The 17,180-nt window shown below is 38.1% G+C and overlaps 1 protein-coding gene across 3 annotated transcripts; it reads left to right on the top strand.

Annotated features, from left to right (window-relative positions):
- Positions 1-12: 12 nt before the first annotated feature.
- Positions 13-14,950, top strand: DBF4 (DBF4 zinc finger). 3 transcript variants are annotated; one of them, XM_042888378.1, is made up of 12 exons: positions 13-51; positions 2,885-3,063; positions 5,123-5,317; positions 6,153-6,203; positions 6,786-6,855; positions 7,003-7,079; positions 7,479-7,509; positions 7,746-7,788; positions 9,190-9,321; positions 11,669-11,783; positions 12,942-13,066; positions 13,833-14,950. In XM_042888378.1, exons 2-12 carry the CDS (start codon positions 2,893-2,895, stop codon positions 14,893-14,895), a joined length of 2,073 nt encoding a protein of 690 aa, XP_042744312.1. In that variant the 5' UTR covers positions 13-51; positions 2,885-2,892; the 3' UTR covers positions 14,896-14,950. The 3 variants fall into 3 exon arrangements, with proteins under 3 accessions (XP_042744312.1, XP_042744311.1, XP_042744310.1); XM_042888377.1 differs by lacking the exon at positions 13-51 and adding an exon at positions 251-418 and having other exon boundaries at positions 2,888-3,063; XM_042888376.1 differs by lacking the exon at positions 13-51 and adding an exon at positions 251-418.
- Positions 14,951-17,180: the final 2,230 nt, after the last annotated feature.

Below are 17,180 nucleotides of genomic sequence, written 5' to 3'. Positions count from 1 at the left end.
GCACGGCGCGGAGAGCCGCAGCGCGTCTTCCCGTGTGAGGACGGCACTAAGGTGAGGCGGTACCCCTACGCAAGCTTCCCGCCCTCGCGCGGCCTCTTTTCCCCTCCCGCCACGCCGCGTTCCCCTCACCCCGCCTGGCGGCGTCTTCCCGCCCTCCCTCCCGCTGGGGCGGGGCTCGCGCGCGGCGGACCGTTGGTAGCGCGCGGGCCGGGGCGGGAGTCCGTGGGCCGCGAAGCGCCAAGGCTCTGCCGCGTCCTGCCGGGAGACGAAGGGAGGGGGCGGCGGGGGCCGGCGGCTGAAGGAAGCGTACCGGCGGTGCCGCGCCCGCGTGTCTCCCGGCGGGAGGAGAGGAGGATGTGAGGCCGCGGGAAGATGAAACCCGGCGCCGCGGAGGTCACCGACAAAGGAGCGCGTCCCCGTAAGTGGCGGGGCCGGGTCTGCTGCCGGCGGGTGGGCCTGCGGCCGGCTTCGTTATTACGGCAGGGTAGCGCGCCGGCACTCCCTCCCGGCGATTTTGCCCTTTCGCTTCGCCCGACGTCGGGAATCGATCGTTAAAAGCCGAATTGAAGAGGGACGCGAGCCGGCTGCCGTCAGGCCCTGCCCCGCGCGGCCCCTCCACGGCCAACGCAGTGCCGCCATCCGTGGCTGCGAGGGGCGGGCGGCTGAGCGGGGAGCGCTGCTGGCGCGGTGCTGCTAACGAACTCTTGCTAACTGCGGGCCTTGAGTTACGCCCAGCGAGTTCGGTGCGCGTTTTTCAGTGGTGGCCGCAGTAATTTTTGAGGTGCCCTGTGTGCCGGGTGTAACGCGGTGTTTGATCCCTTCAGAATTTCTCTTGCCCGTCTGCTCATTTGTGGCTCAAGACTTCATCCTTTTCAGCTTCCAAACGAGTTACGTTGTCTAAAGCCTCCACGTTTCCTATTTGTCTGCTTCTCCTGCTTTCTCAGGTTCTACCGAATTAACTGCTCTTTTTGCTTTGCTTTTATGTGTTCATAACCACTACTGGGAGAATATAGCGGCAGTGCTGGCTTTGCTGCCCCCTGTTAAGGCAGTTTCAGCGAAAGAGAGAATGGGTGGCAGAGGGACTGTTTTGACTTTAGAAGATGCCTGCTCAGTTCCTGCGTCAGCCCTCTGTCCTTTCTGAACTTCTCCAAAGGAAAATAACCAGGAGCTGACCCGCAGTCACTGAGGAGACGAGCGGTTTAAAATCACCAATATGCCAGGCTTGGATGATTGAGCCTCCATCATAGGTTGTAAAAGGACTCCTGGAATGGATGCAAGCAGGAATGGTTGCTCACACTTGAGTGCGCTTAGGATTCCACGAAGTGTTCCTCCTCTTCAGTATTCCATGCCTCTATTGATTGTGTCCTCTGGTACATACAGTATCACTTTCTTTTTATTTTCTACCTAACTGCTGGTTTGGGATTTATGCTCCATAGTTCTTGTACTGGAATAAACTATTCAGCCATTATCTCGGCTCTTTTTGATTTTATTTATCGTATTTCCCCTAAATCACTTATTTTGCCCACTGACCACCTATCTGTGAGATAATTCCACATGGTTTTGATCATCTTTTTATGCTTTTTTCTCTTTCTTGGTTGTAGAGTACACACTCTACTCCTCATGCACATTTTTTCCTCTTAAAGCTGCACATGTTATTTAAGTGTGGGGATTCATGAATTTATATAGTGGTATAATAAAATTGCCCAATTAATTTTCTGGTTTTTTTTTAGCAATTTCTGGTAGATTTTTTTGTTTTTACTTTTTTTTTTTTTTCGTTGATACTCAGTGTACATACAGTGTTTCTCTTATGAAATGAGATTTAACTCCACCCAGACTGATCTATTTTAATTCTTTAAATTTCCTTATTTAAATGTCTATTCTGACAGAGTTGAGTGGATGGTACTGAGTTGATCATCAGGTTTTTAATTCCAGTACCTGAAGGGGGCCTACCGGAAAGCTGCAGAGTGATTCTTTGTAAGGGCAGGTAGCGACAGGACAAGGGAAAATGGCTTTAAACATGACGAGGGTAGATTTAGACTAGATATCAAGAAGAAATTCTTTACTGTGAGGGTGGTGAGACACTGGCACGGATTGCTCAGCAAGGCTGTGGATGCCACTTCCCCGGAGGCATTCAAGGCCAGGCTGGATGGGGCTGTGAGCAACCTGGTGTAGAGGGAGGTGTTCCTGCCTGTAGCAGGGGGTTGGAACTGGATGATCTTAAAGGTCCCTTCCAACTCAAGCCATTCGGTGATTCATTCTATGATTCAATTGCTGTATCTTGTCTCTTAGTTTAAGAGAAAAATTCACTAGGACAGAAAGAGTGGTTGTAACTACAGTGATTCTGGAACTTTAAGCAAACTTCCTGAGTCTCAGGTGGGTGCTGAAAAATGAGATGAGTAGTACGATCTTCCTCTCCTATTTTTTTCTGTTTCATGGGCTTTTGCCTTGTTTTTGTTCTGTTGCTTCTATATGAATCCCCTTTTTTCTTAGATGAAAAAGTGAGAGGCCAGTCTTTTTCCTTTAAAAATAGTGCTTTTGTGATAATTGGGGACTGTACCAGAAGTGCATGTACTGTGCTGTGGAGATGGAAAATGGTTAACAAAGTGGAGGAGAAAACTGATGGTGTTGTATGGCAACTGAAATAAAAAAATCCATCTCAGGACATGATTTAAAAAAACAAAAACAAACAAACAAAAAAAAAACAACAAAAAAACAAAAAAAAACCAAAAAACAAACTTTTAAGGGCTCTTTGATATTTATGTCTAGTTTTTGACTTGTTTAACATATAGGTCTTTATTAAGTGTCTTATATTACATGGAAGTTTGCCTTCTTTCATTTTAAAAAGAGAACCCACATTTCATACAGTCTAATTCTTTTTTGGCAGCAGATGAAATGCAAGCAAAAACAGAAAAGATAAAATCTTCTCTGAAGAGCGTGAAAAAAGAAGTAGGAAAACCAGAGAAACTGAAATATAAACCACTCACTGGAAAAGTGTTTTACCTCGATATTCCATCAAATGTGATCTCTGAAAAAATAGGGAAGGATCTTAAAGAACTGGGAGGGGTAAGTTAACGTTCAAATGAAACTGAAAGAAAATCTGCATCTGGAATGGCTGTTCTGTGTACTGTGCTACTGTGTTTTAATGTTACATTTATTTTAGATGTGAAGGAGTTTTATTTTTTAATGTTACTTTAATGTTTAGTATAGATAATCAGCTTATCAAGAAGTTTTTGTGGGGTTTTTGTTTGTTTTTAGTGGAAGTTGTTTTGCTATCTGTAGCAGAAGTTTTTATCATAGAGGTTTGTTTTCAGCTGATGTTTCATTTACTTGGACTTTTATCCGAGTGCCATAAGAATGATGAACCCGAAAGAGGTTAGAGGAAGTGTTCTGCATATGTTTATGGAAAGCCGCATATTCTTTTAGCTTGGTGTGGGTTATTTGTTAAGATTGTCTTTTACTTGAATGATTTGATAGTTTGTATGCATTTAATCAAATCATATATATGACAATTTCCCAAATTTTCTAATACATTTTATGTTTGGAGGCTACTTAAAGCTACTTATAAGGCTACTTATGTTTAGAGGCTAGAAGTATAATGGGAGAGTGGTTTGGCTTATTTTTTTTTTTCCCTTCAAGTACAGGCTGAGGCTTATAAAGGCTGAGCTGGAATATTATCACCTAGCAGAGGGAGGAGATATGCATCCCTCTTGGCATTCAGGGCAGGTTGTGGACAAAGAACTGAAGAAAGAGCTTTTGTGTGGTTGGTGGGCTCGAGAGGATGTAGAGAGAAACAAAAAGTTTTGAGAGATTGCAGCGGAACATCAACTCCTCAAAATCGTGGTTGAAATGTGAGCTAAATAGAGGAGCAGGGTTAGGATACAGGACCTGTATGGTGGCATGAGATGAGGTGTCAAAAACAAACAAACAAAACCCAACAACCCCGCATTGACTTCTTGATGGTTTTCTTTTTCTTTTTTATCTTTAAAGGCATTTCTTCTTTAAAAGGTACCCTGGAGCTCTTTAAACAAAAAGCTTTGCGTAGCTAATTCCACTTACATTCTGGATTTTAAACTTAATGTTTTGAAGTACTCATCCTTCTACAGTGAGCAGACAGCTGTGAAAGCCACGTTTTTAAGAGCAATACCTCAGCCCATTCTGGTGGCATTATCACAAGAATGGCTGATAAGGCTTGGGTGTGGTGAGGAGCAGTAGCAGGAAATTGAAATGCTCTGTAATATCAGCAGTCAGCTGAGAGGATCAGCTCTAGCGCTGGATCAGGCTGCCTGGAGAGGTGCTGGGGTTTCCTCTTGAAGATGCTCAAAGCCAGCAAGAAAATTTTGGTGGTTAAAGTTGTGTAGTACGTTCATAGTCAGGTTTTTACACTTCCAGCCTTATTGTTTGATCTCAGTAAGGCATTTCAGTAAATGCTTTCTGCACAGTATGCTAATGAAGATTGTTTGCATTGAAATCATAAATTCTGATGGGGGAAATACAGCATTTTCGTACTCACTAAAACAAAATGTATTACTCTGTTCAAGCTTCTATGCTTCTGAGAGGCGTTATGAACTCTGTAGGTGTGAAATGAGGTAACCATTGTTTCACAATAGTTCCATTTTTCTGTGGGTTCTGAAATTCATTGTTATATCTCCTTGCAAACTGTAAATTATGTTTGCTTATGCATCTGTGAGCTCAGTTTAGCTGAATACTTCATAACTTCTGTTAAATTACATAAAATGTGGTTTCCTTTGAATTATTCTGTAATTTCTCAGTGCACTGAGTTCTGTTTGGAAAGTATTACAGCTCAATACATCAAGAAATGGTAATAATCAAAACCAATCAAAAAAAAAAAAACAAGCTTCATTTTAGGTTAGAAAATCAGAAGTGAAACTGTAAAGCTTTTGACTGGTAAGATCTTACTGCAGTTCAGTTGTCATTGTTTTTTTTTTTATATATATATATATATATATATATTTTTTTTTTAATATCTTCCTGATGATTCTGTTTTCTGAGTGTAAAAGTAGATTTGTTTAGAAGTTTTGTCTCTTCAGTGCACACAAAGCAAGAAGGGAATTACTAATCTATTGTCCTGAAGTAACAGTTTGCTTTATTTCTTTTTATTTAGCGAGTGGAGAGTTTTCTTAGCAAAGATATCAGCTATCTGGTGTCCAGTAAAAAGGAGGCAAAATTTGCACCAACTCTCAGTCAGATTTCTCCAGTTCCTAGCCCAGAATCTGTATGTAATGGAGGGAATGGTACATCTCATCCCAGCAACCGAAAAGATCGACAGGATGGAAGTTCATTTAAGGCAGCAGATGCAGTAAGTTTCTCTAATAATAATGCTGCAAAACAACTACAACCTGGAAGATGCACTATCAGAATTTTTCTCCTGTCTTGTTTCCTCATGTTGTTAATGCAAATACCTCCAGAAGTAGTCTTTGGTAGTTCAATGAAATAATTACAGTTGAACATTGCGTATCAGGTTTTTGGTTTTTTTTTTTTTTTTAGTTCTTAGGTGATTGTATTAATTTCAGCAGTTTGTTTCTGAGTTTCTGCAGATTTACCTGAAGTCTGTTCCATTGGCAAGTTTAGTACCCTCACTATCCTGACTTGATACTTTAGGAACTTAGGTGTGGGGCAGTTCATGTGTTGGTCTTCGTTGCGCTGGGTGGCTGAGGTCACCTCTTCTTGACAATAACCTGGATAGGTGAAGGTGTGTTCATTACAAATGTACAGAATATAGTACAAAAGGAGCTCCTGATGGTAGAAAAGGCAGAGATAATTATGGCTGAGGCTGTAGTTACATTCATGGCTGGTAGCTAAATTTAGCACATGTTCAATGGATGAAACCTCATCTTTTGGTGTATCCCACAGGCTGCTCATTCACACCATCTTTCTTGATCCAGCACTTGGCATTGCTTCAGCCATTCAATGAACCTGCTTTGGTTGAAAACTAATTTTCTTTTTTCCCCTCAGAATGCATGAACCCCAAAACCACCTTGTGTGAAAAATGCAAATTCATGAAAAATAACTATAAAATAAACAAAAGGAGACTATTGAAGACTTTTGATAGTAACAATTGTTTAATTTGCCTTACCTTGTACTTTCTGAAACGAAATCTAACTTGCTATGAATGTATTTCTGTTCTAATATAGGTACGTTTGAGCAGAGGAAAATCCTTAGCTGAAAAAGCAATCAGAGAGCAGGTAAGCTGGGTAATCCATACATTTGTACTTTTGAGGAATTTTGATCCTGAAGTTCTGGAAAACAAGCACTAGTGAGAATGATGGTGGTCTGAGACAGAGGTGTCTCATGGGGCATTCAGGCAGAAACTGAGGATTGTTCTAAGCAAAGCATGTGTCAGATTGTGTTTTCTGGATACTTCCTGAAGAACTGAAAGTCTTATGGTCTTATAATCAGTATTATATTTTATCAAGATTGTAATTGTAGCTGGCATTTGAAAAGTGCTTGTGAAGTTGAAGTGAATGTACAAATTCATTGTCTTCAAGTAGTAGATACTATAACATATGACAGTAGAGAATTGCTTTTGGCTTTGTGAGACGCTAACTGCAATCCTTTGATAGCCAAGTGTTGTGATGTGGAGATGGAGAAGTCAATTGAGGATAGCTGTAATATTTTGGCAGGAAGTACATAAACAGTCTACAGTTGGATCTCAGCTTTTGTAAGATAGTTCTTATTATAAGGTGTAGTATATTTATTACATTTTATTTGATCTGCAGGTCAAAATGATAATTTCTTTTTCTTTCTTTTTTTTTTTTTTTTAACAGGAATTAATCCCCTCTGGTAGCATGCTGTCCAATGCTTTGAGCTGGGGAGTGAAAGTACTTCATATTGATGGTAAATATCTTTGTTTGGTGAAGCATAACTTGAACTAATAACACTGATTTCTTTAAACTTTTTGGAGTTCAAAATATTAAAAATGTTAACTTAAAACAAGCAAAGATAAATTCAGCTGAAATATAAATATAACTTTCTCTTTGCCAGATGTTAAGCATTATATTGAACAAAAGAAGAAAGATCTCTACCTAATCAAAAGCACAGGCAGTTCTTTTAAAGATGTGGTAAGTGGGTTTTTGCCATTTGTGAAAGTTAATTTGATTAAATGAAAAAAGGTAGGCATATTAAATATGGCCTACTGTGGTGCATACAGATTTTATTTTAATCAAATCTTACTTCTGTTCTGTTTTTCACTGACTAGTATGTTTTATGAATTAATTTTAAGACCGTAACCTCAGTGACATCATTCGTTTTTGCAGTCTATACATAAAAGCTGCTTTAGGAAACAGGACTGTATTTATTTCCTGGTGAGCTTGATTTCTACATAATTTATCACAACTGTGTATCACAAGTTATGATTGTCATAGGGAGACTCTCATGACTTAAAATCTTTAAGTCTTAAGATAAAATGTGAAATAAAATTCCTGTGAATATTATACTTTCCCTCCTTTATTTTCCAACAGGGAAAACAAGTTACCACTCAAAAGTCAAAAAGTAAGTATTTCAATATGTGTAGAGGTTTTGCTGAACTTTCTGAGTGCTTATAAATAGATAAGTATAAAACTGTCTTCTAACTTGTAAGCCTAAGAAAGTTTCCTGAAACTCAGGAGTTTATAAAGCATGTACATAATGAGTTGTAAAATAATGCCTGTCTGTCCAAGAACTTGAAAACTTGCTAAATGAAGCAGAGTATTTCTCTTTTAATTTCCTTTTTTTCCTCCTGTGAGCAGGTAGGCTGAAAAACCCATTTGTGAAGGTGGAAGATAGAAGTCGGTGAGTGTTCTGTGTGCTTTCAATGTAGTTCTCAAACTGAGAAATTCAGAAACATGTTGTACGTCCTGATGGGCTTGCTGACTTTAAAGCCAGACGGTTCCATCTCTGTGTGGTCTGCATAGGTATCAGTGTTTAGTCTTCGGATGAAGTGAAAGAGGAATTAGGGTGGTGGGGAGTGTTTGGGATGGGTAGTAGTGATGAAAAGTTAACGTGTAGTAATTTGTAGGTCACGAGAGGGGGATCAGGAGAGATTTGGTTTATTTAGTTCTTAGAGCCGGATGAATTGAAATGAGGAAGCCTTGAAACTTTAAACTTTGACATCTTGCCTGTTTTTTCTTAGATTCAGTTCACGTAGCCCAAAAGGCTAATAAAGCTTTCTATATTAAATATTAGTATTCCTAATTCTTAACGTTCATCTTGGGAGACAGTAAGAAAAGTCATTATATCATAAAACATTCCTTGAAATCAGGCTGAATTTACAGTTCAGTGATTTATTACTTAAAAAACAAACAAAAACAAAAAAGTAACACAACTGTTAATCTAATTTCACTACTGTTGTAGCATAAGATCTGATACTTCCAGACTTGACAATTTTTGTATTTTTCTGAGCTTGTAACTGATAGGATCTGGTTGTGTAACTCCTCAATGAGGAAAGAGGTTGTCAGAAGTTGGGAGAAAAATGAATTAAAACAACATGAGTGGGAATTTTGAATCTAGTCTTACTAGCGAGCTGGTAAGAGTAGGTGTGATAGATATGAGAGTAGTGGGGAGAGTAGGACAAATGCATTTTCAAACACAAAATATATGAACGTGTGAATTTTATATTGGACTCTGAACACTGCAGCTAAATGATTATGTGAATTTTGTCATTACCTTTTTCAAACACTTTTAATACATGCAAGTGCTGGTGTGCTTGCTAGTTCTGTTATCTTTCTATGTATGTTTCTGTGCAGGAAAACTACTTCCATGAAAACTTAATGTTCAGTTTTAACATATTTTCAATGATAAATTGGAAGCCTTTCAAAAAGAGAAAATTGATAAAATGAAAAAAAAAAAATTGAGGTAGGAACTGCTATTTCTCAGGAGCACGGATCTACTTGCATCCAAATTGTTAATTGTATTGGTTGTGCAGATCTGCTCAACCTCCTGCACTACAGGCAACGTCGCTATGGAGTGTGCTTGACAGCTCTGAAAACTCAAGGCAGACTCTTTATTTTGAGGTGGTATTGAGGAAGGAAGGAATTACTTTCCCTAGGTTATTTATCTGCTTAGCATTTTTTCTGTACATTACATGTGGAAGAGAAGCTTGTTTTCAAAGACCTTTTAACCTATTTATAGTTTGTAATGTAAACTGTTTGGTTGTTCTGATGCTTCTAATGCACCTGTTTTATCTTAATGCAGCTCCTACCGACCATTTTATCTGCAGTTACCAAGTTTTCCAGCTCTTAACTACTGTGTTCCAAAACCTTGTAGTCCATTTGAGGTCGATAAGAAGCATCCTTCTGGTCCAAAACAAACTCAGTCTAAGCAAAGGTTTGTTGATTACTCATTGTTGAGGTATATACAGAGGAGAGAGAGATCCTCTAAAATAATTGTAAAGTAATTATTTTCTAAAAAGAATTCTTTTGCTTTTTATTTCTGTGATACTTAATACTAATTTCTGCATCTTGACTGTTGCATTTGCTACGCTGTAACTGCTGCTGTCTGTCTTTCTGTACCCTCTTTATCCTATCTTTAGTCCTTTTTTTGGACACACGGATGCATACATCCAAAAATGCAATGCTCTCCTATCACTGTGGGTCAGCATAAGATATTTTTTTCCTTTCTACCACTGGTTTCTTCTTTGTCCACGTCTTGGATTCCATCCAGTAAGTATTTTATAGGCAGTAAATTTCTTAAGGCTTCCCGTGATGTTTGTCAGTAAAAAGCTGAAAAGAAGGCAGTTAATTGTTATAAGCGATATTCAGTTATAGTTCAAAATCATCATTGCTAAGGAGCATATCTGCCTTATATGCACAATTAAATTTATAGAAATTAGACATTGCAAATGTTGCTTCATTGCTTCAGAGATGAAAAATGGATACTTACTGCAGTTAGTTTATCTTTCAGCAAGTGTTTATGTGATACGGGTTGACACTCGGGCTCTGAGTGCTCCAGTTGATGTTAGAACATTTGATAAATCAACTTTATGATTTGAAACAACTTTCAAATGTTGATTTTTGTTTTACTGGGGGAATTTGGTGTCCTTAGCTTCTTTTATCTAGCATGTGTGGAGACTAAATGTTTGACTTTGAGAACTGATTCATAGCAGAGACTGAAATATTTAGATGAGAGGCAGCTTTGATTTACTTGAAACTTTCTGTGTCTGGTAACTTTTGCTGCTGTTCTGTCCTTTGGATCTAAAACTTATTTAGGTTTGACATTTGTTTTCTCTATGAATAGGTTCTGTGTTGTCTGTATTTTGTCCAGTCTAAGCTATTATTAGACTTCTGGAGCTTTTCAGGTGATGTTACAGTGATAAATGAACATAGCAACATAGTAATGCAGTAACCTTTGCAATAAGGAGGATATTTCTGATGCTGTCTCTTCAAAGGGGCCTTAGGATAGCCTGTTCTCTTTAAACCACTTTCTAAAATGAAGATTACAATAGTCTTTTCATGTGTATAGATTAAGAAATACAAGGCATTAGTTTTAAACTTCAGGAATTGGGCTCAAGGTAATATTTCTCATTAATCTTTCAATCTGGCACATGCCAGAGATGTTTAGGTGGAGTTTTATTTATTTCATAGCCAGCAGGTGAAGGTGGTGACTCATTTTTTTTTTTTTTTTTTTTTTTTAAGAAGGAAAAGGTGAGAATGCCTGCTTGTTTTATCTTTATCTGAAAGAGTAGGATGTTGAAGATGATGTCAATTTTACCTGCTTTACGTGCAGAAGCATTGCAATCATTCACACTTCAGATAATAAATTCTGTCTCTTTTATCTTGTGGCTTGCAAGCCTTAGTGGCTCTTAGTGATTTTACATTTCTAAGGGAAGAGGTGAAAAGGCTACTGCAGTATTAAAAGTGGACTCTGGAATCTGAACAAATGCTTGATTGGTCTTTATATAAAACATCTATGCAGATTCTTGGTGGAGTCTGACCGTATGACTCTTTGTCTAGGCGGGGAGGTGGCACTATTCTCTTGAAGTAAAATGAAAGTAGGAACTGATGATTTTGCTTTACTGTAGGGTAGCGTAGTAGTGAATGGCAACAAGCAGTAGCTCTGTCCAGATGAGGACTCTGAAGGTCATGGAACAGATATTGAAAACCTCCTTGTGGTTTAATCTTCTGGAAGAACTTATGGTTCATTTCCTCGTATTTCAAGGTACATTTCTTGTACCTTGAAAAAGAAGAGGAATCGTACTTGATCAACATGTTCAAAAGCTGCATGTAACCAATAAACAGGACAATTCTTTACCTTTTATCAAAGAACGAAAGATCATTTATTATACCATATTTTTTCTGCATCAAAAATATTGACAGAAGATGAAATGCTAGAAGACTTTTTTTCCCCTAGTTTTGATTTTATCAGCTATGCAAAGAAATTTCAACAAATCCTTTGATTTGACAAATGAGATTTGTTTTATAAGTTCAGCATTGCTTAATCTGAGTCAATGATAGTAGGAAATCTTACGAATCTGAATGTTTTGTTATTGCTTTTTGAGTGCATTAATTTCTATTCTATTTTTCCTAAGCATTTACTAGGGTGGTTTAAGTAGTCTGAGAAGAAATGAAGATGTTCTCTTAAATGATGTGAATGAAAATGAACATTTTGTAGGAGGCATGTATAGAACTCACCTCGTATGTAACAGTCATTAATTTTATTTTGTTTCTGCTAACAGAAAAGATATAAACAGTGACAAGGACTGCAGAACTCCTGTTCAGCTTCATCAGAAGGACAAAAAAAGGAGAGGATATTGTGAATGCTGTGGGAAGAAATATGAAGATCTACAAACTGTATGTGTGAAACATGAAATATATTGTTTTCAAGCAGTCTTAAAACAGAATTGGCAATGATTTCCATTTGCTGTTTTAATTTTTTTTTTTTTTTTTTAATTTAAAATGTCTGAGTGTATTTTCTAAATAGCAGCAATTTTTTTTCTTTGTTTCAATTCTTTGCTTCTGGGTATGGTGGCTGAAAGCATTAATGGCTCTTGTCTCAGAGACACTGAGTGTAAGATCACCTATTTAGTGGACAAAGGGAATATGTTTAATGTAGTTTTTCTGGATATTAGCAAGGCTGCTTATGCTATTCTTCATTATACTTTTGAATGTTTTATCCAATTATGAGACAAACAAGTATGCATTACACTGGGTGAAGAGCAGGCTCAAAGAATTGTAGTGAATGGGACTGCAGCTGGTGGCAGGTGAGGTGCTGGTTGGCAGTTGGCTCTGTGCACCAGCTGTGTGCCCCAGCAGCAGGGAGAGTAAACTGCACTTTGGGATGTGTTAAACACAGCATAGCCAGATGGCAAAAGAAGTGATTATTCTCATATATCTAATACTAATGCAGCTTCACCTGGAAAACTTTGTGCAGTTCCCCACAGTTTAAAAAGGCTATTAAGACCCAAAGAGGGGCAACAAAGCTGGTTAAAAGAGCTAGATGCAATGAGGAGGATGCTAAGTTTGTGAAGCTTGGAGAAAAGGAGGTTGAGGAATGACCTTATTACTGCCTACAGCTTCCTGGAGATGAGAGGTAGAGAAAAGGCAAGCACCTCTCTCCCTGGTATCTAGTGATAGAATGCGTAGCAGTGGCTCAAAGGTGTCACGGGGAGTGTTCAGAGTTGACATTAGGGGGAAAAAAAAAACATTTATTTTTTTAACCAAAAGTGCAATTGGGCACTTGAACAGGCTTCTCAGGGAGGTAGTTGATGCCTTGTGTCTGTCTGGGATTAAGTGGCGTTCGGATAATGCTCTTAATGATATTCTTTAACTTTGGGTTAGCCTTGGTGTAGTCTGACAGTTGGACTCAATGATCTTTGCAAGTCCCTTCAAAATGGAACTATCCTATTCTAGCAACAATAAACTATCAATATGTACTTACTGCTCCATATTGGTTTGTATATTCATATTTGTAGCATTACTTTTATTTCATGATTACCTTTTTAATTCCAGCATCTTGAAAGTGAACAGCACCAGAAATTTGCACAAAGCACACAGTATCAAGTTGTTGATGATATAATCTCCAAGTTTGTTTATGAGTTTGTTGAATACAGGGATGATGAAAAAAACATGAAAAGGTAAGTTGCATGTCCTGAATTTTCAAACATCTGTGAGTTAAGGCATTAAATATGAAGATGCTTCAGTTATGAAATTCTGAACCTAATATGGAACAAGTTCATGTTTTTGAGTCTGATAATCATCACTGGAACTTGAAGTAGTTCCAGAAATAAAAAGGAAGAAATGGTACATATGGTATCGCAGGAATATGAGGCTAAAGAGACTTTCCAGGAGTTGTTCCATCTATCTGCAACCTTCAGAAATGCAAGTTGTCAACTATTCTAAAATATAGCTGATGGAAGGACAGCAGTGTCTGGATGTCTTGCTCTAAAAGCTTTTTGATGTTCTTAGTAGCCTAAGATAAACAAGTAATAACCTCCTCGGTCAATCTTTAACAAGGAGATCCGGATTTGTCTACAATCTATAATATCTTGAGGGGGAAAAAAAACATAATTGTGCTAAGCTTGTGTCTATATGCAGTAGAATATTCACAGGTATTTGTCATTGCATCATATTCATTAACTTTTGTTCTCAGTAGCGTTGTGATTGAGACTTACTGAAATGCTGGACTGCTTACCTATATTCATGAGCTGTAGAAATCAATAGTAAAAGATTGAACTCAAATACAAAGTACTACGTTCCAGCAGAAATAATGTTTCTACCCTTTCTTTCCTTTGAAAAAATTGCTTTGTCAGTTTAGTTGCTTTTATAGATGTTTACATAATGAATTATGTTACTTTCTTTCAACGGTTTGATTGTTAATCATCCTGAACAATTTAATTGTAGGATAAAATGTAGTACAGGATATTTTTCTCCTATTATTGGAACGATAACACGACCAGATGAGCTGAAAGAACGGCTGAAAAAGCAACGCGTTTCATTGAGAACTTACTCGTGGAAAGATACTACAATGCAGGCACTCAAACTGGATCGTCAGCCTGCAGAAATACAACCAAATTCCATGTTGGTGCCTACCCCTATTTCTGCATCTCTGTGTTCAATTCTGTACTGTCATCTGTCTCAACCTCCAGAAGTAAAAAGTAAATTCAGAAATAATGGTGGAAACACAAGAACTAATTGCTTCTGTGCCACAAAGCTAGGACAGTCTGTGATGGCGCCAAATTTCATACAACCACTTCCTCAGAAAGATGGTAAATCATACATGGAAAACTTGTGTCAAGATTATGAGCCATTCAGTAAAGAAGTACTTGAACCAGAAGTAAATAAAAAGAATTTACAGCGTTTTCAGGAAGGTGTGTGTACTTTATGTTCTCATGCTCAAGTTACAGATCTTAGTGAAAAAGACAAAAACTTAGCACAGCCTAAACGAAAATTGAATCCTGCAGTAGTTCTACCCGCAAAATGTTTGAAAAAAATGGATGCCAGTCCTACGTTTGTCGAGAAACATCGTGATTTATGTGATAATCATCAACAGATGCAGCACAATGTAGTTCTGGAGGCTGAGGTATCCGAGTCTGCTATAAACAAAGAACTTAATGAATTGGCTGCCAACGCTGCACACTGCTCACCATCTGGAAAGCTGCACAGGAAAGTAAAACTTTGCTTAGGAAGAAATAGAAGAGAAAACCGGAAGCAGAATATAGAGTTATGTGTGAAGTATGCAGATGGACTGTCTGTCCCCAGAGAGCAAAGGGATTGCAGCTCACCTGTGCAGGCCCTACTGGAATTGTTTCAGACAAGTGAAATAAAGTCTGAATTTAGAGGTTTTTCAGTTTACACTGATCATGAAGATTCGACTGGCACAGAAGATGTATGGGAAGGGCAGAACACAAATGCTGTTAGTTTGTTATTTTCCTCTTCATCCTCTTCCCCGTTTATTGGATTTTAATGCTGCTTTATTTAATACAGTGTTTTTCAAATAAATTTGCAGATTTAAGATTTTATTCATGGAAATATTCTTTTGTTATGTACAGATGAATTAATTTTCAAGGTTTTTTTAATGCAAAAACTTCTATATGCGTATATGTGAATAAAACTTGCTAAGAGTTTTCTTTTTCTTAAAGCTGCTGCTTTATTACAGCTAGTAAAGGTGACCACAGGATTTTGGGTGACCACAGGTTTTTTGCTAGCCAAAATCAGTGAGCATTATGTAGCTGCTTTTGGATGGTGTATTTTCTAAAATCATTGACTGGGCACACTGAACACAGTACATTCTAAATAACCACATTATAAATTATCGGATGGTTCACTGTAAATAAGACAGTCCGTTACTTGTGGGCCTCTCATGTGGGTTTCTCATATTCCTTCTGTTACTACTTTACAAGGGAATGCAAAAAAAAAAAAAAAAAAAAAAAGTGAGGGGGGGAAGTCACTTGCTTTACAAAAATCTCTCCTGCTGTTTTAGGTAGGGAGTTTATGCAGTCACAAAGAAATAACATCAGGAAAGCATGCACTGAGTTCTTCAGCTGCTCTGCCATAATTTATTTTTAGATTAAAAGTAGATGTAGTGTGTATTTCAGCCAATGAGAAGCAGTAGATGTATGACTTTAAAAAAAAAAAAAAAAGAAAAAAAAAAGAAAAAAAAAAAAGCAATAACAACCTCAAAACAAGCCAATAGGTTGCTGAACAGCTTGGGCCCTTGGTTTGATTTTGCTTTCTGAGTAGGCAGCCTATCTGACTAGCCTGGTTGGAGGCAGAATGAAGGACATGAGCGGGAGCTGGAAGGGCTTTTTTAATACTCTGAATCTTTACCAAACCTGATCTCTTTCAGCAGTTCCATGTTTGTAAATCAGTGCAAGGCATGAGTATTGAATTCAAGTAGGGGTAATTGTGAAACTTCATTAATAAATGTAGGTACCTCAAGGTGTTACAAGCTAAGAGCTAAACTAGCAGAAATTACTCATTGTTTTTTGCATGTAAGTGTAAACAAATAGTTCATCTCCTACCCATTTAACACTGTCACTCTGTTAGTGTTCTTATGATTAAACTGTGTTCTATGGTTGTTTACAGTAGTTTGCCCTTTGGTATGTGATGTTTGCAATGAGGGGTAGATAAAGATTCTTGGTGTATAGGGAGGAGTGCAATTGCGTGTAATTTCCCATGTGTTTGTCTTTCCAAGTATTCTCCCAAATTTAAAAAGTATTAATACCATTTGAAAGAACTGAAAAGGGGCAGCTAGGTATTAGAATGTTTATTTGTCTCTGACTTCCGAGTCTGTAGAAAAACACGTATTTACAGGATGTGTGGCAGGGATTCTGAGAAGTGTCAAACTGCTACAAGTACAATTAAGTTGCTAGAATATAGGTATAGCATTAGAAATGCACTTTATCTGGAAGTAAATATTTGTAGTAATTGCACATATAACAATGGTTTGAATTCCTTCTTAATAGCTGAACAAATTTCTAATGATTTCATTTTTGGATTATCTGTTGTGCTTGTCAGTGAATCTGATAGGCTGCTATTGTAGCTTTTATATTCCATGTGAAAACAACTGTCAGTATTCTAATTGCTTCTCTTTTCTTTGCGATGATTACAGAAGCTCAATGCAGTATTCCCATGCTGTCTGCAGTGTACACCTACGTACAGAGTACAGGAATAAAAAATTCTTGCGAAGTACACATCCTTACTGTTACGAAGAAGTGAAAGCTTTATCATTCAGGTGGAATAGTTGCTGCTTCATTTTAAAGTCTGACTGATGTAAACCCCCTGAATTTTTACATTAGAAAAGTGCTCTTGCTTAAGTGGTGGCCTTGTGGCCCAGTGACCTTCACTGTTTTGTCTTCATTGCACTATTTTGGTAGAGGTTGTTAGGGTAATCTTTGATGTGCTAAAATAGAAGGTGTGTACACTTGCAGAGTTACTAAAAGCCATGCATACAATGTACTGGTTTCAGCATAAGGGCGCGTTGTAACTGATCTGTTCATATCTACTTTTTCACTTCATTACTGTAGGAGAGAGAAAGATCTTTAATTGAAGACTTAAAATAGAAACAGTAGCTGCAGATGGCAAACTTAGCTAAAAATTAACATGAAAAAAAATACAAGTGATGACACTTCTAGAAATAAGGCACTGCGAGAGGTACGTTGCTTTACTTTGGTTATGTGTACACTAGGTCTGGTTTGGTGTCTCTGCAGTGGATGCCCACTGCCTATGACTTTTCTCCCTGCTATGCAT

The sequence above is a fragment of the Lagopus leucura genome, unplaced genomic scaffold (assembly GCF_019238085.1).
Source record: "Lagopus leucura isolate 7727_CA_CO unplaced genomic scaffold, USGS_WTPT01 Super-Scaffold_100157, whole genome shotgun sequence".
Classification (NCBI taxonomy): Eukaryota; Metazoa; Chordata; class Aves; order Galliformes; family Phasianidae; genus Lagopus; species Lagopus leucura.
This window is presented reverse-complemented; position numbering and strand designations above follow the sequence as displayed.

What these genes read in the sequence shown, in the direction of transcription:
- DBF4 (XM_042888376.1), top strand. Translation starts at nt 373, where the DNA reads ATGAAACCCGGCGCCGCGGAGGTCACCGACAAAGGAGCGCGTCCCC. An exon ending in CATTTAAGGCAGCAGATGCA is followed by an intron (nt 5,318 to 6,152) that starts GTAAGTTTCTCT and finishes GTTCTAATATAG; the next exon opens with GTACGTTTGAGCAGAGGAAA. An exon ending in GATGAAAAAAACATGAAAAG is followed by an intron (nt 13,067 to 13,832) that starts GTAAGTTGCATG and finishes ATTTAATTGTAG; the next exon opens with GATAAAATGTAGTACAGGAT.